Source organism: Oncorhynchus masou, chromosome 11 (assembly GCF_036934945.1).
Source record: "Oncorhynchus masou masou isolate Uvic2021 chromosome 11, UVic_Omas_1.1, whole genome shotgun sequence".
Lineage (NCBI taxonomy): Eukaryota > Metazoa > Chordata > Actinopteri > Salmoniformes > Salmonidae > Oncorhynchus > Oncorhynchus masou.
Genome location: NC_088222.1, coordinates 36,162,832 through 36,189,976, shown reverse-complemented (window position 1 = coordinate 36,189,976; position 27,145 = coordinate 36,162,832). Strand labels below are relative to the sequence as shown.

General features: G+C 41.6%; 4 protein-coding genes across 7 annotated transcripts in view; 1 reads left to right on the top strand and 3 right to left on the bottom strand.

Annotated features, from left to right (window-relative positions):
• The window catches only part of LOC135548606 (P2X purinoceptor 5-like), a 32,956-nt gene extending 24,594 nt beyond the window's left edge, over positions 1-8,362 (bottom strand). For both annotated transcript variants that reach the window (XM_064978374.1, XM_064978373.1), the window contains exon 1: positions 8,191-8,362. In XM_064978374.1, the coding sequence (XP_064834446.1) occupies positions 8,191-8,327 (137 nt within the window). In that variant the 5' untranslated portion in view covers positions 8,328-8,362. The remainder of the gene's footprint in view (positions 1-8,190) is intronic.
• Positions 8,363-13,449: 5,087 nt separating this feature from the next.
• On the bottom strand, positions 13,450-16,987 carry ubb (ubiquitin B). The gene is made up of 2 exons (XM_064978372.1): positions 16,885-16,987; positions 13,450-15,881 (listed from the first exon to the last, which is right to left on the bottom strand). Exon 2 carries the CDS (start codon positions 15,871-15,873, stop codon positions 14,044-14,046), a length of 1,830 nt encoding a protein of 609 aa, XP_064834444.1. The 5' UTR covers positions 15,874-15,881; positions 16,885-16,987; the 3' UTR covers positions 13,450-14,043.
• Positions 16,988-22,901: 5,914 nt separating this feature from the next.
• On the top strand, positions 22,902-25,732 carry cenpv (centromere protein V). 2 transcript variants are annotated; one of them, XR_010456853.1, is made up of 7 exons: positions 22,902-23,318; positions 23,417-23,521; positions 24,232-24,301; positions 24,427-24,541; positions 24,700-24,807; positions 25,075-25,166; positions 25,534-25,732. XR_010456853.1 is itself a non-coding variant. In XM_064978371.1 (6 exons), the coding sequence occupies exons 2-6, from the start codon at positions 23,430-23,432 to the stop codon at positions 25,092-25,094; spliced, it is 405 nt and encodes a 134-aa protein (XP_064834443.1). In that variant the 5' UTR covers positions 22,902-23,318; positions 23,417-23,429; the 3' UTR covers positions 25,095-25,732. The 2 variants fall into 2 exon arrangements, 1 of the variants encoding a protein (XP_064834443.1); XM_064978371.1 differs by having other exon boundaries at positions 25,075-25,732.
• A 52-nt stretch (positions 25,733-25,784) lies between these two features.
• Positions 25,785-27,145, bottom strand: part of pigl (phosphatidylinositol glycan anchor biosynthesis, class L) — a 28,188-nt gene continuing 26,827 nt past the window's right edge. Inside the window, exon 7 of one of the 2 annotated variants that reach the window (XM_064978369.1) lies at positions 25,785-27,079. In XM_064978369.1, the coding sequence (XP_064834441.1) occupies positions 27,062-27,079 (18 nt within the window). In that variant the 3' untranslated portion in view covers positions 25,785-27,061. The remainder of the gene's footprint in view (positions 27,080-27,145) is intronic. The other variant, XM_064978368.1, reaches the window with a different exon arrangement.

The following is a 27,145-nucleotide window of genomic DNA, read 5'->3' as shown; positions in this document are numbered from 1 at the left end:
GGGAATAATCTACAATCCATGCTTCATCTAGATATGTTAGTGCCACTGAATGTATTTAAAATATTGATGGGAGACTGTTACAGAGGAGTGTAAATGTTTTATTTAGGCTGGATCATGTTGTTGTATTGTATTGTTATATGTTTTAATTCTGTAATGTATTGATTGTTGCTGCCTTCTTGGCCAGGTCTCCCTTGAAAAATAGACCCTGGGTCTCAATGGGCTTTTCCTGGTTAAATAAAGGTTAAATAAAACATTTTAAAAGGATCACTGGAGAGCATCACTGAGGACAGGGGAGAACGACCATCTACTTCCAATCATGATATGTCCTATTTGAATAAACCTATTTTCCTCCCCTATTTTGCTTTGGGGTCTGTGTTATTAAAGAATAACATCAACTGCTAAAAGAGTCAACAAAACTCTCTCTATCTCAGGGGTTCTCAAACTTTTTCACTCAGCCCCCCCATTCAGAATTGTGAATCATCAGATTTAAAGTTTATTTCCTGCAATTCTACACATTTGGTTATGGGGGCAGAGACAATTTTGCAGTTTCAAAGCTAATTTTCTTGCATTTTTAATTCTATACATTTTACCATGTCTAAAGTGTATTCATGGGATATTTGAGTGACTCAAACACTACAACAAAATCTATGGGCTAAAAAACCCACTTAAAAAATGTTAGCTGACATGGACTAGATGATCTGGTATACAATGACTGAAATTACATGAGGAAAACTGATGATGCACTACCCAATTTCTAAATTGCACCAAGTGCAATCTACTATTACAACTTTCAAGAGTATGTTGAAAGCCGGACTGAGTTCCTTAAAAATACATGTAAAAAACAAAAACACTAATTGGTCACACTTGATCTTAATGAGTGATTGTTTCCTTTTGAAGTTTCCATTTAAATAGACTGAAATGAACAGCTTTGTATGAGTTAAAAAAAGATAGCATGTTTGCTCCATCCTGGTGGTGCAGTGGATTAATGCCATGGAACAAATTAATGTATGTGTCCTATCTGTTCAAAACAGTTAACCTAAGCATCCCAGGAAAACTTTCAGGGAATCATAGTAAAACATTCTCAGAACATCCCTGCTACCTAAAGATGTACATTCCCAGAAGAGGTGTATTTTTCATTTCCGGTTAAAAAACGTTGAGTTTTACCGGTTTTACCAGAACCAATGGGAAACCAAAAATGGACCTTCTGACAACTTCCAAAGACCCAAATTTGCTAGCTGGGGAGACTGAGATGGCCATTGCAAAATATTGATTTTGTGGTCAATTAACATTTTGGGGGGGGGGGGGGATTTCTAGTGTGTGCATAAACCCACCACTGATAAGCGTGGCCAAAGAGCTCGATATTCGTGTCACATGACCATAGCACCGGTTCCAATCAAAGTGCCAATGCAGTGGCAACCCGTCATTTAGGGAATTTTGAACCCCACCTGTTTAGCAAAAGAAAACAAATCTGTTTGCAAACAATGTAATAAAAAAATAATTCAAGTCAATAAAGCTGCATACAAACATGGTCTCTTTTTGTAAGGCAGCTCCAAAATGCAGGAGTTTCAGCCTAACTCAATGCTTTCTGTAGTGGTGGGGCAGCCAGCAGAAAATACAGAGCACAGGGGTTGATAATGTTCTCTAGTTGCGCCGTGATTCGCTCGGTGTTCTGTCACTCATGGGGACACTTCATCACGGCAAAATCTACGGGTAGAGCTCGAAAATTCAAGCCCCTTGGGTGCTGCCATAGATTTACATTAGAAGTTCCCATCCAAGAAGGCTCAAGGTCATTGGCCACAGATAAAATTATGTCAAATCACGTTATATCTACCGTAGCTTTGATTGGACATGTCAACATCATACTTTTACAATCTTAGCTAGCAAGCTAGACAAGCAGTCATCGTCATGAATCAAGTCGACAATCTACCGGCAAATTCTTTTCAAACCTTGTCATATAAAGAGAAATTATAGATTAAACATACTCATCGGCCATTGGACATAAACATTACACAACAAGTTTGAAATTGCTAATTCAACAATGAGTGGTTAGGAAGGAATCGGTGGCTAACTGAAAGTGTTGCAAAGCAAATCACTAGCCTGCTATTCAGTGGAGAGGGTGTGTGGTCCAAGTCTGGGGTCTTTTTTCCAAGCTTAAAAGGATAAACATTCACATTCAACACCATGGGCCACAAAATGTTGAATACAATGGCTATGCTGTCAATCCAGCATGACTTCTGCCGTGCTCAAAACAACTGGAAACTCGGAAATTGGAAATCTCAGACTTCAGTGAGTTCAAGACAACTGGGAACTCTAAAAAAAAAACGAGGTCTGAAAGGGAAAATACATTTTGAACAGTAATCCAACTCGGAGTTCCAAGTCGGGAACTCTAGCCTCTTTCTGGAGATCACTGACGTCATGATTCAACCTTGGTTTTTTTTCTCGAGTCCCCAGTTGTCTTGAAAACACCATAAATCCAAATAATGCCAGACTTTGATGACAAAGTTTGCCCACAGAAAGACCGCCGCGCCACCTTCCTGTTCAAGTGAGCACAGCACAACAAGGTGATTTCAAAAACATCTTGTACGCTGCTGCATAAATTATGTAATATGCCAGGGAGATATGTATACTGTAGCTAAGAAAGTAATAACAAGTGTATGTTGTATAGTAAGTTTCCCATGTGCCTCACCCTAATAACTTGGCCCCTTTCCCCCACATAACTTAGCCTACTGTTCTGACTTGGTGGTGCACATGTAGCCTATAGTCTGTTTTAGAGAAATTACATCATCGAATATTGTAAGAGCTTTCATTGTCTGCTTATATACCCCTTTATTTATCCTATGGTTCCTACTTGGTGTACAGGGAGAGTACTGTCAGAACAGCCCAAAGTTATGAATTCTGTCGCTGTACATTTGAAAAGTGCTGAACAAATAGTTATATTGACTGCGTCCATCTTAGCTTGCTCATTAATGTCTTAATCGAAATTACGAATTGCCTCTTACCTGCTCATCATTCCATTATGCCATAGTTTGTACATCTAAATTGTCGGTAGAAACCATATTGGTTAAAGTAAGTCACCAATATCAGCTATGTTTTTAAAAAGGCAGTAAAAATAAAAATAAATGTTTTTATTTCACCTTTATTTAACCAGGTAGACTAGTTGAGAATAAGTTCTCATTTACAACTGCGACCTGGCCAAGATAAAGCAAAGCAGTGCGACACAAACAGCAACACAGAGTTACCCATGGAATAAACAAACATACAGTTAATAATACAATAGAAAAATAAATAAAAATTATATTAATAATAATAAATAAATTTAAAATTTAAAAGTCTATATACAGTGTGTGCAAATGAGGTAGGATAAGGGAGGTAAGGCAATAAATAGGCCATAGTATCGAAATAATGACAATAAAGCAATTAAACACTGGGGTGATAGATGTACAGAAGATGAATGTGCAAGTAAAGATGCTGGGGTGCAAAGGAGCAAAATAAATAAATAACAGTATGGGGATGAGGTAGTTGGAAGGGCAATTTACAGATGGGCTATGTACAGGTGCAGTGATCTGTGAGCTGCTCTGACAGCTGATGCTTAAAGTTAGTGAGGGAGATATGAGTCTCCAGCTTCAGTGATTTTTGCAGGTCGTTCCAGTCATTGGCAGCACAGAACTGGAAGGAAAGGTGGCCAAAGAGGAATTGGCTTTGGGGGTGACCAGTGAAATATACCTGCTGAAGCACGTGCTACGGGTGGGTGCTGCTATGGTGACCAGTGAGCTGAGATAAGGCGGGGCTTTACCGAGTAAAGTCTTATAGATGACCTGGAGCCAATGGGTTTGGCGACGAATCTGAAGCGAGTGCCAGCCAACAAGAGCATACAGGTCACAGTGGTGGGTAGTATATGGGGCTTTGGTGACAAAACGGATGGCACTGTGATAGACTGCATCCAATTGCTGAGTAGAGCGTTGGAGGCTATTTTGTAAATGACATCGCCGAAGTCAAGGATCGGTAGGATAGTCCGTTTTACGAGGGTATGTTTGGCAGCATGAGTGAAGGATGCTTTGTTGCGAAATAGGAAGCCGATTCTAGATTTAATTTTGGACTGGAGATGCTTAATGTGAGTCTGGAAGGAGAGTTTACAGTCTAACCAGACACCTAGGTACTTGTAATTGTCCACATATTCTAAGTCAGAACCATCCAGAGTAGTGATGCTGGACAGGCGGGCAGGTGCGGGCGGCGATCGGTTGAAGAGCATGCATTTAGTGTTACTTGCATTTAAGAGCAGTGTTAAGGGTGTCCCAGTTTAGGTCACCTAACAGCACGAGCTCTGAAGATAGATGGGGGGCAATCAATTCACATATGGTGGGGCAGAAGATGGTCTATAGCAAGCAGCAACGTTGAGAGACTTGTTTCTGGAAAGATGGATTTGTAAAATTGTTTGGGCACAGATCTGGATAGTAAGACAGAACTCTGCAGGCTATCTCTGCAGTAGATTGCAACTCCGCCCCCTTTGGCAATTCTATCTTGTTGGAAAATGTTGTAGTTAGGGATGGAAATGTCAGGGTTTTTGGTGGTCTTCCTAAGCCAGGATTCAGACATGGCTAGGACATCTGGGTTGGCAGAGTGTGCTAAAGCAGTGAATAAAACAAACTTAGGCAGGAGGCTTCTGATGTTAACATGCATGAAACCAAGGCTTTTACGGTTACAGAAGTCAACAAATGAGAGCGCCTGGGGAATGGGAGTGGAGCTAGGCACTGCAGGGCCTGGATTAACTTCTACATCACCAGAGGAACAGAGGAGTAGGATAAGGGTACGGCTAAAGGCTATAAGAACTGGTACGTTCAGAACAGAGAGTAAAAGGAGCAGGTTTCTGGGCACGGTAGAATAGTTTCAAGGCGTAATGTACAGACAAAGGTATAGTAGGATGTGAATACAGTGGAGGTAAACCTAGGCATTGAGTGACGATGAGAGAGATATTGTCTCTAGAAACATAATTTAAACCAGGTGAGGTCACCGCATGTGTGGGGGGTGGAACTAAAGGGTTAGCTAAGGCATACTGAGCAGGGCTAGAGGCTCCACAGTGAAATAAGACAATAATCACAAACCATGCGTAGCCGAGTGATCATAATGGTCCAGTGAGTAGCTAAGCAGGCTGGAGACACGGCGATTCAGACAGCTAGCAGGCCAGCGATAGCAAGCTAGCAGAAGGGCCTTAGAGGGACGTTGCGACGAAAGAAGTCTGTTGTAGCCCCCTCATGCAGTTACGTCGGCAGACCAGCCAAGATGGATCAGCAGGGTTCCGTGTAGTAAAAGGGTCCAGGCCAATTGGCAAAATAGGTATCGTGGCCCAAGAAATTGTCCGATGGGCCTCTTGAGCTAACAGTCCGATATGCTCTAGACAGCTAGCGGTCCACGGCTATCAGGCTAGCAGATGGGCTATACAGGGGATGTCGCGATTGGGGTGCTTGTTGAAAAAAACCCTCGAGCAGATTACGTCGGTAGCATAGGCTAGCTCCAGGCTAATTGGTGCTTGCTTCGGGACAGAGATGTTAGCCATGAGTTTACACTCAGATAGCAGCTAGCTAACTGCGATGATCCAAGTGAAAAGGTTCAGAGCTTGCGGTAGGAATCCGGAGATATGGAGAAAAATAAGTCTGATATACTCTGGTTTGAATCGCGCTGTGTAGACTGGCAAGAGTTGTCTGGGCTAAAGGTTAGCTGATGTCCGCTAGCAGTGGTTAGCTGACTAGTAGCTAGTAGCTAGTTAGCTGGCCAGCTTCTGTTGGGGTTTCCGGTTCTGAAGTAAAGAAAATAGCAGATCCATACCACATTGGGTGAGGCGGATTGCAGAAGAGTATGTTGAAGTTGACGTTAAGAAAAATATAAAAAATATAAGCAAAGAAAAATATATAAAAAGATATATACACGGACATGACAAGACAAAGACAAAAGACGTCTGACTGCTACACCATCTTGGATGCTTTTAGAGGCTGAAATGAGGCTGAATTAACTGTTTCACTGCCAGATAAGGCTCCGCTGACAGCCAGGTGTGGCGGTGGTAAGGATTTACTCCATGGTGCTGAAAAGAAAGCTCTTTATGTAGGGCCTAACTGTTTGTGGGCACCGTTTGTCACCGTTATAGTATAATTCCTGTATTGTTTAGTGTTGTGTTGTGTAGTGGCTTTGCTGACATGCTAAAATCAGCACTGTGCCAATGTCATTTTGCAAACTCCAGGCGGTGCTATGGTCAGATGACATGAAACAAAAATGCTTTTTGGCCAAACAATCCAATGGTAGGGTTGGCCTTTGAAAGAACAATGGATATGCAGAAAATACCTCATCCTTACTATGAACTATTTCCATTTACCCAAATTGCAATTATTTTGATATTTGTATAAAATTGTATCGATGAACATACAGTGCATCCGGAATGTATTCAGACCCTTTCACTTTCCCACATTTTGTTATGTTACAGCCTTATTATAAAATGGATGAAATAAAAAGTTAAATAAAGGTTACATTTATTACAAATAAAAAACTAATTGGACATGATTTGGAAAGCCACACGCCTGTCTATATAAGGTCCCACCGTTGACAGTGCATATCAGAGCAAAAACCAAGCCATGAGGTCGAAGGAATTGCCCGTAGAGCACCGAGACAGGATTGTGTTGAGGCACAGATTTTTGGAAAGGTACCAAAACATTTCTGCAGCATAGAAGGTCCCCAAGAACTCAGTGGCCTCCATCATTCTTAAATGGAAGAAGTTTGGAACCACCAAGACTCTTCCTAGAGCTGGCCGCCCAGCCCAAATGAGCAATGGGGGGAGAAGGGCCTTGGTCAGGGAGGTGACCAAGAACCCGTTGGTCAATCTGTCAGAGCTCCAGACTTCCTCTGTGGAGATGGGAGAACCTTCCAGAAGAACAACCATCTCTGCACCAATCAGGCCTTTATGGTAGTGTGGCCAGACGGAAGCCACTCCTCAGTAACATGGCAGCCCTCTTGGAGTTTGCCAAAAGTCACGTAAAATACTCTCCGACCATGAGAAACAAGATTTTCTGGTCTAATGAAACCAAGATTGAACTATTTGCACTGAATGCCATGGTGGTGGCGGCATCATGCTGTGGGGATGTTTTTCAGCAGCAGGGACTGAGTGACTAGTCAGGATCAAGGGAAAGATGAACAGAGCAAAGTACAGAGAGATCGTTGATGAAAATCTGCTCCAGAGCGCTCAGGACCTCAGACTGGGGCGATGGTTCACCTTCCAACAGGACAACGACCCTAAGCACACAGCCAAGATAACACAGGAGTGGCTTCAAGACAAGTCTCTGAATGTCCTTGAGTGGCCCAGCCGGAGCCCAGACTTGAACTCAATCAAACATCTCTAGAGAGACCTGAAAATAACTGTATAGCAACACTCCCCATCCAACTCGACAGAGCTTGAGAGCGTCTGCAGAGAAGAATGGGAGAAACTCCCAAAATACAGGTGTGACACGAGCTTGTAACATTCAATCTTCAATAGCTCTTACACACTATGTGTAAGACTTTGAACATTATATATTCTGAATCGGGGAGGATGGACAAAAATCGACACCTTTTATTTTTTAAAGATTTATTTTATTTCTTTTTGCTTTCTATTTTCAATAGCTCTTACCATGACTATGAACATTATATATTCTGAATTGGGGGAGAATCGACAAAAACCCACAGGTTTTTCTATTGAAAGTTGTTTTCCTTTTTTTTGTTTTTCTATATCGAGCTTCAATAGCTCTTACAGAACGCGTGCCATGACTATGAAAATTACAGCTTCAAAATCGTCAGTCAGCGGCGCAGCGGTCAAATCCACTGCATCTCAGTGCTAGAGTCGTCACTACAGACACCCTGGTTCGAATCCATGCTGTATCACAACCGGCCGGGATTGGGAGTCCCATAGGGCGGCGCACATTTGGCCCAGCGTCGTTCGGCTCTGTCCCGTGTAGGCTATCATTGTAAAAAGTTAAATAAAAACATTGTTACTCCTTTGCCCTATGTTTCATGATGACAGTTTGAACGACCTCAAAGACACCCAAAATGTACAATTAAATATACTGTAGTCGCGACTTTGTATCTAAATAATGATTGACACTTTTAATACATGATTTAGTACATTATGTTTACGTCGCGAGCATGCAATACAATAAAATAAAACATGCACCTCACCCGATCACGTATAGCAGCACACAGATCTGAAAAACTCTAAATGAGATTCCCAATTTTCTGTTTTCAGCGATGACATATTTTTCTGTTTTAAAATTAAGGAAACCGAGGAAAAAGATTCTCCAAGTCAATTCGCCCATATTCCTGTCACCAGACTTCGACAGCCGAGTGACTGCGCGTGTGAGAATGACAGCACTGAAGTCAGTGGCAATTGCATGGGCTATCATTAGTCAATTTATAAGAGGCTACTGCCATTCCAATGACCAAGCCCTAGGATAACCTACCATGAAAGCTGTTTAAGTTTCTGCTTTTTCTGCAAAAATAATTTATAATTATAATTCCTAGGTCTGATCTCAGATCAGCTAACATTAACAGGTTATTCTAGGAATGAATATATTTCATGACTGCCTATCTCAAACATGACCCTCACCCACTACTATCTCTAGTCTTCATCACTAAAATAGTACTGTTTTAATGCACTTTATTTCTGTCAATAAGCATTTAGAATATCTCTAGGTATAGACTAAAACAACATTAATTCGTACAAGCTATCAAATATTAACAAGAGCAGCACTCTGCTGGTCTGGGCTGGTAAAATAAAATTTTAAATGGAGTAGCTAATAAGAGCGAAAGTAAAAATAGATCCTGGGTAGGTTACCCGACACTGGTTAGAGTGGAGTGGGGTTGTGAGAGTTATTACCTCACACCTTGGATTGAAATGTGGGCCAGGATAGGGCTGGCCCAGTCTGGGTAATAACCTAAATTATGTACATTCTAACAAGCAATATGGTGTTAGGTCTAATTAATACAAAAACATTGTGCTCATTGGGCCTAGCCCATGTGTGTGTGTGTGTGTGTGTGTGTGTGTGTGTGTGTGTGTAATATGATATTGCAGACTGCTGGACTGGGTCACCTGAATTGCAGTACCATCTCAATCAGTCTCATTTTATTTATAGGCTATAATCCTTTTCACAACAATATTTCTCACACAAAATACTATGAAATACTACAGACTAATTTCAGAATAAACTACTTCCACAGACTGGGGTTGAAAGATACTGTAGACCGTTGGAGATGTTAGGGGTCACAGGCTGCTCTTCTCATGCTCTGTGGGAAAAAGTTTTGAGGTCAGGTTCAGTTCATGAGTGTACTACAGACATTTAAGGAGTTCAATTCTCATTCTGTAGCATGTATGGACTATGTGGGCTCCTCCTCAGGTTGCCAACACTGTATTGATTACTTTAGCTGGAAAGGTCACTGCATATGTTGAAAAGCTTTTATACAGGCTGCTTGTGTCAGCTAATTTCTGTGTGGTAGTAATCCTGTTGTATGAGGGGAATGGAAGTTTAGGCAATCCTATTTCAGATTCAAGTGTAAGATAATACAGTCCTACACTACAAGGCCAAAATTATGTGGACACCTCTTCAAATTAGTGGATTCGGCTATTTCAGCCACACCCATGGCTGACAGGTGTTAAAAAAAAATTGAGCACACAGCCATGCAATCTCCATAGACAAACATTGGCAGTAGTATGGCCCGTACTGAAGAGCTCAGTAACTTTAAATGTGGCACCGTCATGGGATGCCACCTTTCCTACAAGTCAGTTCATCAAATTTCTTCCCTGTCAACTTTAAGTACTGTTATTGTGAAGTGTAAACGTCTAGGAGCAACAACAGCTCAGCTGTGAAGTGGTAGGCCACACAAGCTCACAGAACAGGACCACCGAGTGCGGAAGCACGTAACGCATAAAATCGTATGTCCTCGGTTGCAACACTCACCACTGAGTTCCAAACTGCCTCTGGAAGCAACATCAGCACAAGAACTGTTTGTAGGGAGCTTCATGAAGTGGGTTTCCATTTCCGAGCAGCCGCACACAAGCCTAAGATCACAATGCACAATGCCAAGCGTCGGCTGGAGTGGTATAAAGCTTGCGGAATAATGGTCTGGGTATCAGGTTTAAGGTAAGACCTAGATGCAGACCGTGTTGAATAAACAATAATTTAATGATCCAATAGGGACAGGTAATAGACAGGTCAAGGCAGGCAGGGATCAGTAACCAGAGGTGAGGCAACGGTACCGGACGGCAGTCAGGCTCAGGGTCAGGTTAAACAGAGGTCAAAAATCCAGCGGAGGGCAAAGGTACAGGTCTGTAGGTAGGCTCAGGCAGAGTGGTCAGGCAGGCGGGCTCGGAGTCAGGACAGGCAAGGGTCAAAACCAGGAGGGCCAGAAAAGAGAGACTTGGAAAAAGCAGGCGCTGAGAAACTAAAGCTGGTTGACTTGACAAATTGGCAATGGACAAGCAGAGAATTCAGGAATATATACACAGGGGATAATGGGGAAGATGGGCGACACTTGGAGGGGGGTGGAGACAATCACAAGGACAGGTGAAAAAGATCAGGGTGTGACACTGGGGCTGTTTTTCATGGTAGGCCCTTGCGTGTTTCAGCATGACAATGCCCCCGTGCACAAAGTGAGGTCCATAAAGACGTGGTTTGTCGAGATAGGTGTGGAAGAACTTGACTGGCCTGCACAGAGCCCTGACCTCAACCGCATGGAACACTTTTGGGATGAATTGGAACACCGACTGCGAGACAGGCCTAATCACCCAACATCAGTGCCCGACCTCACTAATGCTCTTGTGACTGAATGGATGCATGTCCCCGCAGCAATGCTCCAACATCTAGTGGAAAGCCTTCCCAGAACAGTGGAGTCTGTTAAAGTAGCAAAAGGTAGCAACTCCATATTAATGCCCATGATTTTTGAATGAGATGTTCAATGAACAGGTGTCCACATACTCTTGGCCATGTAGTGTATTTCAAAAATCACCACATAGCCTAGTCTGGTGTAAAGTGACAAAGTAAAAATACTTTTAAGTACTACTTAAGTCGTCTTTTGGGGTATCTTTACTTTTACTCCACTACACTCTTAGAAAAAAGGGTGCTATCTAGAACCTAAAACGGTTCTTCATCCGAAGAACACTTTTGGAACCCTTTTTCTAAGAGTGTACATTCCTAAAGAAAATATATACTTTTTACCATACAATTTTCCTGACACCCACTCATTACATTTAGAATGCTCAGGGAAGACAGCAATTCTGACCGTTTGCATCACCGCCTGGTATGGCAACTGCTCGGCATTTGACCGTATGTCACTACAGAGGGTCATGCGTACGGTCCAGTACATCACTGGGGCCAAGTTTCCTGCCATCCAGGAACTATATAATAGGAGGTGTCTGAGGAAAGCTCATAAAATTGTCAGAGACTCCAGTCCCCCAAGTCATAGACTGTTTTCTCTGCTACCTCACGGCAAGCGGTACCGGAGCACCAAGTCTCAGACCAAAAGGCTCCTCAACAGCTTCTACCCACAAGCCATAAGACTGTTGACAATTAATCAAATGGCCACCGGACTATTACATTGCCCCTCCATTTGTTTTGTACACTGCCTCTACTCACTGTTTATTATATATGCAGTCACTTCACCCCTACCTACATGTACAAATTACCTCAACTAACCTGTACCCCCGCACACTGACTCGGTACCGGTTCCCCATGTATATCACCTCGTTATTGTTATGTTATTGTGTTACTTTTTATTATTTTTATTTTTTACTTTAGTTTATTTGGTAAATATTTTCTTAACTCTTGAACTGCACTGTTGGTTAAGGGCTTGTAAGTAAGCATTTCATGGTAAGGTCGACACTTGTATTCGGCGCATGTGACAAATCAAGTTTGATTTGACTTGATTTGAATATGTTCCAATTCCAAACCTATTAATACAACACATTGCCTCTGATGTGGCTGACTCACTAAACACAAATACTGCATTTGTAAATTGTGTCTGAGGGTTGGAGTGTGCTAGTTTGGGACAAGTTTTTTTAGCTAACATTCCATTCTTTCCATTTAATGTCATTTGGCAAAGAGACTGGCATTCCAGCAATCTCAACGTTCAATATGCAGCTGAATTTACACTGCAGTTGCTGATTGGTAGTTGGAAACAATATTCATATTTTCCGTATATAATTTGAAGAACAATAATAAACAATACCTTTGCATCCTGCTATGGTCATTCCCTTGTGAGAACCCACTGGGCACACTGGTTGAATCAACGTTGTTTCCAAGTAATTTCAATGACTTGTAATGCACATTAAGACCACAAGATGTCACCAAATTTCCCCAACAACAAAAATATCCTCTGTGTTTTTACATTTTTTATTTCACCTTTATTTAACCAGGTAGGCCAGTTGAGAACAAATTCTCATTTACAATTGTGACCTGGCCAAGATAAAGCAAAGCAGTGAGACAAAAAGCAACAACACAGAGTTACACAAGGAATAAACAAAAGTTCAGCCCACGCCCAATGTTTACAATGAAATGTCAGAATGCCTAATGTTAGAATGTGATTGCTAGTAAAGTGACATAAGTTGCAAGGAGTGAAATGCACAGTAATGTTGAACAGAGATGGCAAGCAGGCTGTGTCACCTGGCTGTCAGCAAATAAAATAATGTAATTGTACTGCCTGGCAATTATATGTATAGCATTTACTTTTATTCAAGTATGACAATTGAGTCCTTTTCCCACCATTGTTCGGCTACTTGAGTACATTCAAATTGATACTGTTACTCTAGTATTTTACTGGGTGACTTTCAGTTGAGTAATTTTCTATTAAGTTAACTTTACCTTTACTTGTTCAACAATCAGTGGGCTGAAAACTTTTTGCTTACAGCTGCCAGTTTGTTTTTAGCTTTTGTCAACAGGGGGCAGCAAAGACTCATTAATAGAAATTCAGGTACAGAACTACATTTGGCAGTAGTTTGGTGGTAGTGTAACTAAATTCAAATCGTAGTAGTATTCAGCAGCTTTTTTTTGCCATGCAGTTAACTACTGGACCAACACAATAATTTTCTGCCCTACTCTCATTTGAAAGTGTTAAATAGTAAATTACTAACTGATAGCATACTACCCAAAGTGATCTGTCTTGCCATTGTAGGCAATTCCCCTAGCTTGTTGCAGAGGACAATTTGTTAAATGGGAGGCTAGGAATACGGCAGTTACATTCATAGCCATTTCATGTAGACCGCTGCTTCGTCACAGAATCTTATCGTAATTAGCCACATATTGCCCTTTGGTGGGCTGAGTAAGCCATCAGGTGTCAGTAAGCATGGTACACTAAATTAAAGTGTAATAATTTAATTGCAATGAAACCCATCAAAGCACTTGAATCTCCAGTGTTTGCTTTAAACCAGTGGGAAGTAATACCTCAGGATTTAGCATGTATAAATGTTTAATTAAATAGCATTGCTTCATTACAAGTGTGACAATATGCCATTTTTGTTATACATTGTGAAAGACACCTCATGTAATCAAAGATAAACAATGCAAAGTATAATAACATCTCAAAGCTATGAAAGGAAACTGAACACAAAATACCTTTATGGCTTCAAGAATTAAATATATATATTTTGTCACTTTTGAAAAAAGCAGGGGAAACTTGCTTAAAGATAAAGAACAAGAACTGATGTCCACAAGAGAGGAAAAATGAATTGCTGGGTCTTAGGAGGATAACAGAAAGGAAAACAATGCAAATCTGGGGCCCCAATTTATAGTGTTGGAGAATTAGAGATATATAAATGTTTAATTAAATAGCATTGTTTCATTACAAGTGTGACAATATGCCATTTTTCTTATACATTGTGAAAGACACCTCATGTAATCAATTTAAGATAATCAATAATGCAACGTATAATAACATCTCAAAGCTATGAAAGGAAACTGAACACAAAATACCTTTATTTTGCCTTTATGGCTTCAAGAATAAAAAAAACTATATTTAGTCACTTTTGAAAAAAGCAGGGGAAACTTAAAGTCCTCCCCTGAGACGCAGCACAAGATGGAGGGTGGATTCTTTCTGGATGTTGTAGTCGGAGAGAGTGCGGCCATCTTCTAGCTGCTTGCCGGCAAAGATCAGCCTCTGCTGGTCTGGGGGGATGCCCTCCTTGTCCTGGATCTTGGCCTTCACGTTCTCAATGGTGTCGCTTGGCTCAACCTCGAGGGTGATGGTCTTGCCTGTCAGGGTTTTGACGAAGATCTGCATGCCTCCCCTGAGACGCAGCACAAGATGGAGGGTGGACTCTTTCTGGATGTTGTAGTCGGAGAGGGTGCGGCCATCTTCTAGCTGCTTGCCGGCAAAGATCAGCCTCTGCTGGTCTGGGGGGATGCCCTCCTTGTCCTGGATCTTTGCCTTCACGTTCTCAATGGTGTCGCTTGGCTCAACCTCGAGGGTGATGGTCTTGCCTGTCAGGGTTTTGACGAAGATCTGCATGCCTCCCCTGAGACGCAGCACAAGATGGAGGGTGGATTCTTTCTGGATGTTGTAGTCGGAGAGGGTGCGGCCATCTTCTAGCTGCTTGCCGGCAAAGATCAGCCTCTGCTGGTCTGGGGGGATGCCCTCCTTGTCCTGGATCTTGGCCTTCACGTTCTCAATGGTGTCGCTTGGCTCAACCTCGAGGGTGATGGTCTTGCCTGTCAGGGTTTTGACGAAGATCTGCATGCCTCCCCTGAGACGCAGCACAAGATGGAGAGTGGACTCTTTCTGGATGTTGTAGTCGGAGAGGGTGCGGCCATCTTCTAGCTGCTTGCCGGCAAAGATCAGCCTCTGCTGGTCTGGGGGGATGCCCTCCTTGTCCTGGATCTTGGCCTTCACGTTCTCAATGGTGTCGCTTGGCTCAACCTCGAGGGTGATGGTCTTGCCTGTCAGGGTTTTGACGAAGATCTGCATGCCTCCCCTGAGACGCAGCACAAGATGGAGGGTGGACTCTTTCTGGATGTTGTAGTCGGAGAGGGTGCGGCCATCTTCTAGCTGCTTGCCGGCAAAGATCAGCCTCTGCTGGTCTGGGGGGATGCCCTCCTTGTCCTGGATCTTGGCCTTCACGTTCTCAATGGTGTCGCTTGGCTCAACCTCGAGGGTGATGGTCTTGCCTGTCAGGGTTTTGACGAAGATCTGCATGCCTCCCCTGAGACGCAGCACAAGATGGAGAGTGGACTCTTTCTGGATGTTGTAGTCGGAGAGGGTGCGGCCATCTTCTAGCTGCTTGCCGGCAAAGATCAGCCTCTGCTGGTCTGGGGGGATGCCCTCCTTGTCCTGGATCTTGGCCTTCACGTTCTCAATGGTGTCGCTTGGCTCAACCTCGAGGGTGATGGTCTTGCCTGTCAGGGTTTTGACGAAGATCTGCATGCCTCCCCTGAGACGCAGCACAAGATGGAGGGTGGACTCTTTCTGGATGTTGTAGTCGGAGAGGGTGCGGCCATCTTCTAGCTGCTTGCCGGCAAAGATCAGCCTCTGCTGGTCTGGGGGGATGCCCTCCTTGTCCTGGATCTTGGCCTTCACGTTCTCAATGGTGTCGCTTGGCTCAACCTCGAGGGTGATGGTCTTGCCTGTCAGGGTTTTGACGAAGATCTGCATGCCTCCCCTGAGACGCAGCACAAGATGGAGGGTGGACTCTTTCTGGATGTTGTAGTCGGAGAGGGTGCGGCCATCTTCTAGCTGCTTGCCGGCAAAGATCAGCCTCTGCTGGTCTGGGGGGATGCCCTCCTTGTCCTGGATCTTGGCCTTCACGTTCTCAATGGTGTCGCTTGGCTCAACCTCGAGGGTGATGGTCTTGCCTGTCAGGGTCTTCACGAAGATCTGCATCTTTGCACCTGAAATAGAGTGATAAGTTAATAACAATACTGCAAATAATGTACACTAATTCAACAAGGACCACTCAATACTAATGTCCGTTGTTAACAAAGTGAAGTAACACCTCAAACCTGTTATTCTGGTGCCAATAACTTTTAAATTTCATGTATTTGCCATTATGCAAGCGCAAATTTGTTGGGACTGTAACCAAAGATTTTATTACAACTAAACCAAGACACCACAGCCTGTAGTTTCCAAGTGGGACAAATTAGTCAAGTGGGCAGAGCCCAACATGAGCTAGCTAGATCCTATTAGGTGTTCTAGCATGCATTTGCATATATCCGTGTTGTAACTCAATTCGCCTTTGCACTCCTAAAGGTGATGTAAGACTTCCACGGTAAAAGGCTTTAGAAAAAAAACTCAAGTCAACTCTGTTCATAACAGATTTTAGCTTCTGGAACAGAACTTTGAGAAAATGTTTCGTCGATGAGAACGTGTATAATGTAGGCCAAAATACATCTTCTCCCACTGGGCTTGGATGCGTCACATTTATACATCCGGTGAAATATCTGTCTCTCTGTTCTATCTGTGGCGTAACGCTAACCGTTTGGATTCCGTACCGACGCCATCTTCCCCCCTACTAACTAGTGTGCCCTTTGTTCACCAGGCTAGCGAAGCAGCATAAAAATGGGGGAGAAAACAACCGTCGCTACGGCTAACAAACTTCCAGGGAGAAATATTACCCGAAAACTTTCACTTGTGGTTAAGGCACAAAAATTAAATATGTTGTGAGGTTAGAGCAAAACACAGTTGTTCAACACCATTCCGTTAACGTTAGAATTCGACCTGACAGTCTACCGGAATGGTGTTGAACAACCGTGTTTCGCGCTTCCCTCACAATATTTATTTTTTGTGCCTTACTCGTTTAAAAAAGCAAGTAAATCCAGCCCATTAAGTAAGCTCACAAAATACTATCTGTATTTTTTTTAAACGATAAGCTTAGACATAAATCAGTGTACTTACGATTGACCTAAAAAAAAAAAATCTTCACGAAATTGTCTTTAATTGCTTCGCCTTGCTTCTCCTTGTCTATAGTTCATGTATTGTATTTATACAAAGAAAACGTTGTGACGTAGAAAGCGTCATGTGACAATATCCATCCGCTATTGAAAACATAGTCCGTTCTGTAACCTGTACATTTACGATTTACATTGATTTACAATCAATTTCGATTGCAATAAATATTCATATTATAACACATATACAAATTCTCGATTAGGACAAGGTGATTTAAAAACATTACTCGCGGCGGAGTCACATTTATCTGCTGTGTGCTGAGATTTCTCTAGAAATTGCTGGAACGATCCACGTGAGAACCCATCCTCCCAATCTGTGATTGGACGCTTGTTTTTCTGAATAACGATTGGTGGATGCTAATGTCTTGCTGCGTTGGAATGTGAATGTTTTCAAACTTGTCTGACGGTACCATGAACTTTCCAAACAACACTGATACGAAAAACAAAATGTTTTGTGTCATTTCCGATCAACTGTAAAAACAGTTTGAGGCTCAAATTATTATTTGCCCTGTTCAGTGTTGGGGGATTATTGATGAAACAATGGAAACTTTTTAGACAATATGTTCTGTCTGTCTCATATCCTCCTATTGATATAGGCCTACTCACACAGTATCAATACCAAGACAATGCCTTCGTTAAAGCTATATGGCACAACCTGTCAAATACCACTATTTGTCAGTTGTTCGCATTTGTTTCTGTAAACATAATACATAAAGAGCAAATGTCATGGCATTTCCCAATCCTAAAAAAGCAACCAGTAGCAGACCTTTTCATCCAACATACTTCTTAATATAGAGCAGAAACATGCAGCATGAGGTCCAGCCTCCAGCAGATGGGAACGTGTTTCCCAACATATGCTTCCAGCTGCTAAAGTAGGCCAGGCTGAAAAAGCTGACACTACTTCATCCATGAGCCAGACCCCCAAATTTGGGCAGTCGGGCTCACTTGGGCCTAAAATGTTTCACAGTAATTTTCTTGAAGGTCTATGTCCCTTGAGTTGGAAAATGTGTGATAGCAGTGCAGCAATGGTAGCTTTCTCTATGTTATCACTCTTTCTTTCATACATTTTTTATTTAACCTTTATTTGACTTAAGAACTAATTCTTATTGACAATGACGACCTACCAAAACGCAAAAAGCCTCCTGCGGGGATGGGGACTGGGACAAAAAAACATATATAGGACAAAACACACATCACGACAAGAGAGACACCACAACACTACATAAAGAGAGACCTAAGACAACAACATGGCAGCAACTCATGAGAACACAGCATGGAAGCAACACAACATGACAACAACATGGTAGCAACACAACATGGCAGCAGCACAACATGGTAAGAGGGGTGCGTCACTTGAGTGGGTTGAGTCACTGACGTGATCTTCCTGTCTGACATGAGAATATTGGAAGCTTAGCCATAGAATTCCATATAGTGGGGCAGCTATGTTTTTGGATTGTAACTTTGGTGATAAAGGCACCATATTTCACACAGACTGATAGAACAAGGTTTGAAAAAGATTTGTAGATACAGGGCCATCACAGGATTCATGTATTAACCCCACAAAAGCCTTTTAACAACTCAATGGGGTCTCATTGGATCAATTTTGTATGACCATACCTGTATGAAATATAATTGTAGTATGAATCCAAACACACCAAGACAGTTGTGAAGAGGGCATGACAAAATCTATACACCTCAGGAGACCTCAGAAATATTTGGCATGGGTCCTCAGATCCTCAAAAGGTTCTACAGCTGCACCATCTAGAGCAACCTGACTGGTTGCATCACTGCCCGGCATGGCAACTGCTTGGCCTCCGACCGCAAGGCAATACAGATGGTAGTGCAAACGGCCCAGTACATCACTGGGGCCAAGCTTCCTGCCATCCAGGACCTCTATACCAGGCGATGTCAGAGGAAGGCACTAAAAATTGTCAAAAACCCCAGCCACCCCAGTCATAGACTGCTCTCTCTGCTACCGCATGGCAAGCAGTACCGGAGTGGCAAGCGGTACCGGAGTGCCAAGTCTCGGTCCAAGAGGCTTCTAAACAGCTTCTACCCCCAAGCCATAAGACTCCTGAATATCTAGTCAAATGGCTACCCAGACTATTTGCAGTGCCCCCCACCCCCACACCCTCTCTCTACACCATGACCATGCATAACTCTACCTACATGTACATACTACCTCAACTAACCGGTTCCCCCGCACATTGACTCTGTATCGGTACCCCCCTGTATATAGTCTTGCTTTGGTTATTTTTACTGCTGCTCTTTAAGTACTTTTTACTTTTATCTCTTATTCTTATCTGTATTTTTTTGAAACTGAATTGTTGGTTAGGAGGTCATAAGTAAGCATTTTACTGTAAGGTCTACACCTGTTGTATTCGGCGCATGTGACTAATACAATTTGATTTGATTTGATCCTGTTAAAAGGTTTCATAAAACAGAGGACCAGAAACTCCATAAGGATGCCAATAGGTTTTAAACAAATATCTTGATGATGAGAGCAGCAAACTATTACACATAGCTAGTCTTAATTAAGATGTATTCTTACTATGGGCCCATAGCAGATTGGTCTGTTACTAGAGTACTAAAAGTTATATAATTGGCTTCAACTCAATTCATTTTACTACATTGTAATGGAATGTACGGGACAGGTTTATAGCCCTTATAATGAAAGGAGTTAAAGGATAACATTGTTTATCATGTTAATCAGCCCACATCCCTGACTATTTACATGTATAAATCAATTTGACATGTTTGAAGATTAAGTATTGCAATTGAGGATGAAACATATTCAGAAATTATTCAATTATATTTCATACAGGTATGGTTATGCGAAATCGATCCAACCATTGAGTTGTTTAGCGGCCATATTGGAAAAAGCCCTGTGGGATTAATACATGAATCTTGTGATAGCCACCAGGAGGCAAACCCTGTTTTTGTCACGACTTCCGCCGAAGTCGGTCCCTGTTCGGGCGGCGTTCGGCGGTCGATGTCACCGGCCTTCTAGCCATCGTCGATCCACTTTTCATTTTCCATTTGTTTTGTCTTTGTCTTACTCACCTGTTTTCAATTCCCCAATTACTTGTTCATTATTTAACCCTCTGTTCCCCCATGTTTGTTTGTGAGTAATTGTTTATTGTATTGTGGTCCGTATTTGTGGCCTTGTATTTACACGACACGTATTGTTTTATTATTGAGTAAAATTGCTTTCATTACTCATATCTGCTGTCCTGCGCCTGACTCATCTCACCAGCTACACACAGACCCACTACAGTTCTAGCTACGTGTGTGAAATATGGTGCCTCTATCACTAAAGTTACAATCCAAAAACATAGCTTCCCCACTACATGGGATTCTATGGCTAAGCTTCCAACATTCTAATGTCAATGGCACAATATAGGCTATTTTTTAACAATAGTTGTTGCTGGTACTTTCAAAATTGGTGATATTATATATAATTTGAAAGGTAATTTAATGACCCTTCAGAACCATTTGCAAACAAAGATTAAAATGTATCAGGGTTTCCTTTTTTGATTAAAGGGTATATGTGAGCAATAACTTGTTGTGTACTGACATTGTTTGTCATAAGGTAAAATCCCTATGGGAAAAATGCATGGGATGGAAGGATGGAAGAAAGACTGATAACACATTGCTGCACTGGTATAACACATTTTCCAACTCTTAGGGACATACTGTAGACCTTCAAGAAAATCACTATGAGACATTGTCAGCCCAAGTGAGCCCAACCAACCTCCCTGGGCCCTGGCTCATGGACTAACTGCCAGTAAGGCTCTCTACCTTTCCTGCTCTGCCTAGAGAAATTAATGAGATATCTAGAGACAAAGCAGAAAGATTAAAAAAGAAACGTACAGGTTTGAAAGGAATAAGTATTTTCAGAGTAACCAACTTCAGGATTGTAATGGATAGGCTCGTCATAACGTTGTACAAACTGGCTGAACAACCCTCATGGTAAATACAGGTTTCTTGGTAAGAGAACACAAGTAAGTGCTGCCAAATAAATGTACAAAAAAAACAATACACGGTGTCACTCATCAAAATTAATTCCATTGTTTCATCTTTGAGCAACTCCTTTGACTCCTGATTCAGGATGAGATACATATCAACCCAGTTGTAATCTTTACCATCCTGGCCCAATTGCAATCTGGTTTGGATTGATAGTACACTCTTGATGGAGTTTGTGAATTATTTTCCATAACCATCACAGACTTTTCTTTTAATACATTATTTAACACGTTGTTCCTGTAGCGGCTAAATGTTCTTCATTAATCGGCCATCAGATTTGCCACCAATGCTCCTTATAGGACACATCCCTGCACTCTATAGTCCTCTGTAAATTGGTAATCTCTGTATACCCGTCGCAAGACCCACTGGTTGATGCTTATTTATAAAATCCTCTTAGGCCTCACTCCCCCCTATCTGAGATATCTACTGCAGCCCTCATCCTCCACATAGAACATCCATTCTGCCAGTAACATTCTGTTAAAGGTCCCCAAAGCTCACACATCTCTGGGTCGCTCCTCTTTTCAGTTCGCTGCAAATAGCGACTGGAATGAGCTGCAAAAAACACTAAAACTTAACAGTTTTAACTCCTAATTCAAAGACTCAATCACGGGCACTCTTACTGTCAGTTGTGGCTGCTTCACCTGATATATTGTTGTCTCTACCTTCTTGCATTGGTATTGTTGTCTGTACCCAATAATGTTTGTATCATGTTTTGTGCTGCTACCATGTTGTGTTGCTACCATGTTGTTGTCATCTTGTGTTGCTACCATGCTGTGTTGTCATGTGTTGCTGCCATGCTATGTTGTTGTCTTAGGTCTCTTTTTATGTAGTGTTGTGGTGTCTCTCTTGTCGTGATGTGTGTTTTGTCCTATATTTTTATTTTTAATCCCAGCCCCCGTCCCCGCAGGAAGCCTTTTGCCTTTTGGTAGGCCGTCATTGTAAATAGAATTTGTTCTTAACTTACTTGCCAAGTTAAATAAAGGTTAAATGCTATAGTCCTTCTGTTTTATTTCAAGAAGAGGCACAGACTGGTGTCATAATGACCAAGCAGTTATCATCAATTATTTTCAGGCACACTGATTTGGCAGTATGAAGGTATCTGGTCATACAGAGCACCGTCTAGACACTTTAGCTAGAATATACAGTATATGTTAACTTATAATATTTGTGACATTATCCAATTCCAGCATTGTCATTTAATGTGAACAGTCAGTGTTTTGAGCAGCTGAGGGTCGAGTTTGATATTCTTCTACCTTCCAGGGAATCAATAACTGGCCAACTGTATATTGAGGGTAAGGAGTTGTTTGGTTTGTCTGGTCTGTCATTTAGGTCAGTCACAGTATTCTTATAAGGATACACAGCATGCACTATGGACTGTTGGTTCTTCATGTGACTCAATCCCAACGCATGATCGCCACGTCACTCTTTCCTCAAGACTAGTTGAGCTTATCTGGAATGTGTTTGTGCAAGCCTGCTGTACATTGCAACCCAGTCTGGCTGTTTGTAATTATGGGAGGGAGGACAACTTTTCATGCAAAACATGTTCCATAAGTCTATGTAGAGTACCGTATGTAAAGAACTGCTTCATGAAAATGATAGTTTTATAAAAATATGAGAAGCGATTGACTAGGGATCTCACAACAGACAGACGTGGATATACGTTTATTGTGTACTATAGTAACCACAGCCCTTTTTGGATAGGTTCTTATAAACCTCTACTGAATTATGTAATCATCACTATTAATTAGAAATGTATTGTTCTTTATTCATGAGATAATCCAATCAAATCTTGTGGTGAATAGCATAAATTATAATTCAATTAAACTTGTTTGTTTGAATGTTTGTCTGTCAACTGTTAGTTACCAAGCTACAAATGAGCTTGGATACAGTATCAGTGTTTTGGGACAGCATGATTCAGCATGTAATGTGGGAGAGACATCGTTACAGAAGGTGGCAACACTGGCAGACTCGACGTGATTCCACGTAAGCAAGGGAAGTTGTTTCGCAATAATGCCGCGTTCAAAACTGGAAGCTCGGAACTCACCTCCGACTTCAGTGCGTTCAAAACTGTGAATTCGGTAAAAACGAGCTCCTACTGGGAAAAACGATTTGACCGGTCATCCAACTCAGAATTCCAACTCAGGAACTCGGGCCTCTTTCTAGAGCTCTGACTTTCCGACCTGAAGATCACCGACGCCATGGTTTGATCTCGTATTTCTCCGAGTTCCCAGTTATTTTGAACGCGACATAACCTTGTTAAGCGACGCGTCACTATCTTGGTTGGTGGAATATTCCACGGAATGCAATACCCTGGAATTCGCTTTTGATTCCATTTAAACGTTGCACGGGAAAACGGTGCGTATACCTCGAAAAAAAGCCTCTGCCAGTTTTGAAAATAAGCATGAAGTAATGCCTAACGAACAGTCTAAATAGGTTGTGTTGTCTTTACACAGGGTGGGACTGGGAATGGATCACGTGAAGCACACAGGCGCATGCCATTGTGGGGCTGTCAGATTCGAAGTCTGGAATTCCCCAGACCTTCTTGTTTTCGATTGCGAGTATGCCGGTTCTTTATCACATTCCAGTAGCCTAAAACTTTACACACCTAACACAAACATAGTCTAATATTTTCACATTGATCCAGAATGGTTTAATAAACACTGGACATATAGGCCTTCCTTTTATTATATATGGAATAGATACCCCACTGGGCAAAAACGGTTTAAATCAACGTTGTTTCCAGGTCATTGCAACGACATAATTCAATGTTGAATCAATGTGGAAACTGAGTTGCCTTGTTCACGTGCTAGTCGGAACTAGGAAACCGAAATGTCCGACTTGCTAACTGGTTGTCGTTAACACATGCCGCGTTTAACTAATAGCAAGTTGGACATGTCCTAGTTCCGACTAGCATGTGAATGCGGCAAGTGGATTTGCAAAATGTCATAAAACTAATAGAATTTCATCTCCCAACCTTTAAACCCAAATCCAATGAAAGGGTGACCTTTTTGTTTGATTTCACGTTGCATTCACGGTAGTTGACAACTCAACCAAATGTAAATAATAACTAGAAGTTGTACTGACGTTTGTGCCCAGTGGGACAGGTCTGACTGATAATGAGAAAAAAACGTTTCAAATCACAAAGATGGGGAACTGATATTTAGTTTGTTATATTGTTATTAACTGTACATAATATCACCACACTTTGTAATGAATGGGGGGAAAAATTGAGTATGACAAAATGACTCACTCATGTTTCATTATCTAGTTGTAGTATTTGTACCAAGAAGCAGAACCTTCATTTCATTGTACCAAAAAACCAGTTGACCCTTTTACAGGTAGGACAATGTATAGAAGTTTCTAACAGATTCACTCAACATGTATTTATATATGGTTTAGGTTAATTGCTAGTGAATCCTGCAATTAATGAATATTTAACTTAGTTGATTGTCTTGTTTTACAGGGTTGGGATCATCTGACCACATATACATTCAATACACACGCTGCCAAGCACACATTCTGTAGGATCTGTGGAGTCCAGAGTTTCTACACCCCACGCTCCAATCCTGATGGATATGGTAAGGACGACCAGTATCAATCATGCATGTTGGCCTTTTCTTTATGCTGACGTGCCATGTAATATTTGTGGTTAAACAAGGAGGATGGGCTGTTGGAATGTGTCCCATGCAAGAAAGTGAACAGACTGGTTTGTGTGTGTGTGTGTGTTTTTCCCCAGGCGTAGCTCCTCACTGTCTGGACACAGGTACTGTGCGCAGTGTGACAGTAGAGAAGTTCTGTGGAAATAAGTGGGAGGAGAGCATGCAGAACCACCAGACTATCAAAGGCATGTCCAAGCCATAGAACCAAGCCTGTAGCAGACACACACAGCTGAGATAGAAACAAACAGTCCCATATTGTATTACTGAGCCAACTGTTTGGCTCAGTACTACAAATCAACTTTCCCCCCAAAAAAATCTGAAATAAAAAGACCAAACCTACTCTGTTTGGTCACAACCAATCTCTAAGTGTCTGTGTATTTCTTTCTGCAAGTTCACAATTAATTGCAAGTGTTCATTATGCTAAATCTTTTTATATTGGTACTCTTTGATAGAGGCAGTGAAACCACAGTAGTTGAATGGGTCTATGGTGACAGAACATGGCCCTCTGGTGACAAGAATGAAGAGAAGAGTATCAATATTTTGGGTAAGCATGATTCAGCATGCATGGTGAGAGTGGAGTAGAAGATGGTTCAAGCAGAAGTTGGCAATGTAATGCAGAACCATATTTAGAGCCATCTCATATTGCTCACAGGCAAGAAGGGACTTTCTCTCGCAATATCAACCGACAAACTACAGTAGTGCTTGAGGGATTTTAACTTGCTGACATTTCTGATCATCGATTTCAAAACATATTCAATGGAATACACTGGAATTCGTTTTCAATTTCATTAAACATTGCAATGGAAAAACGGTGTGTAGCAAAATGTCTTGTCTATGAACAGAATTTTAAACTCGTATTGAAGTTGTCATGCCTCATGAACAGTCTAAATGTGTTGTGTTGCTTCACACAGGGTGGAACGAGTGAAGCACACAGGCGGGTGCCATTGTGGGGCTGTCAGGTTCGAGGTCTGGCATTCCCCAGACCTACTGGTTTTCGACTGCGAGTATGATCTGCAACATTTCAACAGTGATCCATTACAGATATGGTTCACTGCAACAGCAATAGAAAGGGCAGGCTATAATCCTGAGACCTGGAAAAAAATGTTGGGATTATTTAAATTTTTACATTAGTGTTTGGGGTGAAAAAACAAAACAAAAAATGTCTAAAAATATTAATATTTTATTGTAAGTGCAAAACTGCCCTCTGTAGTGGTCATTAGGACATACATATGAAAAAATGTAGGTGAAATACATAGTTGTGGCATCCGGGTGTCCACTACAGGATATTTCTTAATAAGCTCTTATTTAATGTGAAAAAATGATTACACAGTCCTGACAACTCCCTTCACTATTCCTGAGATATTTATTTTCTAGAAACAATGTGAATTTCCAACTCACAAAAATTACAATTCATAATTACACTTATTTTCAAATGTCCATAAAATGTGCAATTGTTTTTAAGAACCAGGAATATAGGGTTGTCAAGGTCACACCCCCACACATGATATCATTGAAAAGCCCAGAATGTCCTCTCGAAGGGACAACAGTTCTTAATTCAGTGGCCTCGGAGATAAGGACCAAGAACTGATGTCCACGAGAGAGGAAAAATGAATTGCTGGGTCTTAGGAGGATAACAGAAAGGAAAACAATGCAAATCTGGGGCCCCAATTTATAGTGATGGAGAATTGGAGATACAGATTTGAGAATGAGCAAAAATAAAAGGAAACTATGGGCTGTTCTGGCTCAGCAAATGTTTACTTACTTCCTGCCCAAATTACAAAATCTCTGTAGATGAACTGTCTTGATTCTTTTACAATCATATTTCTATTAAGGAATTATAACTTACTATGTCCATCACAATATGACTCATTCTGGTTTCTTTATCTAGCTGTAGCATCTGCACCAAGAAGCAAAACCATCATTTCATTGTGCCAGAAAATCAATTTAACCTTTTACAGGTAATACAACATTTTTACAGAGTGATGTTTGGTAATAGCTCTACCAGGTTGGTCAGTTTGAATGTTAATTTGGTTAATTTCTTCTTTCAGGGTTTGGAGATTATTAACACATATACATTTAACACACACATTGGGAAGCACACATTTTGTAGTACCTGTGGAGTCCAGAGTTTCTTCACCCCACGTTCCAATCCAGATGGATATGGTAAGGACGACCAGTAAGAAACACAGCAGCAGTCATGTTTACCTTTGCTTATTATGTCAACCTAAAACATGCCTTGTATTGTTGTTTGTGGTAAAACGGTGACGATAGCAATAGGTTAGAAGTGTCTCTCATGCATGAAACTGAACAAAAAAGGTTTGTGTGTTCCCACCCTAGGCATAGCTCCTCACTGTTTGGACCCAGGTACTGTACGCAGTGTGACAGTAGAGAAGTTCTGTGGACAGAAGTATGAGGAGACCATGAAAAACCACCCGAATATCAGAGACTTGTCCAAACCTGTAGCAGAAACACATACAGTTGAAGTCAGAAGTTTACATACACCTTAGCCAAATACATTTAAAC

Bases quoted from the DNA above. Each gene is read 5' to 3' on its own strand.
- ubb (XM_064978372.1), bottom strand. From the start codon at position 15,873: ATGCAGATCTTCGTGAAGACCCTGACAGGCAAGACCATCACCCTCGAG.
- cenpv (XM_064978371.1), top strand. From the start codon at position 23,430: ATGGATCACGTGAAGCACACAGGCGCATGCCATTGTGGGGCTGTCAGA. The intron at 23,522-24,231 runs GTATGCCGGTTC...TTCATTATCTAG, and splicing joins CTTCTTGTTTTCGATTGCGA to TTGTAGTATTTGTACCAAGA. The intron at 24,542-24,699 runs GTAAGGACGACC...GTTTTTCCCCAG, and splicing joins CTCCAATCCTGATGGATATG to GCGTAGCTCCTCACTGTCTG.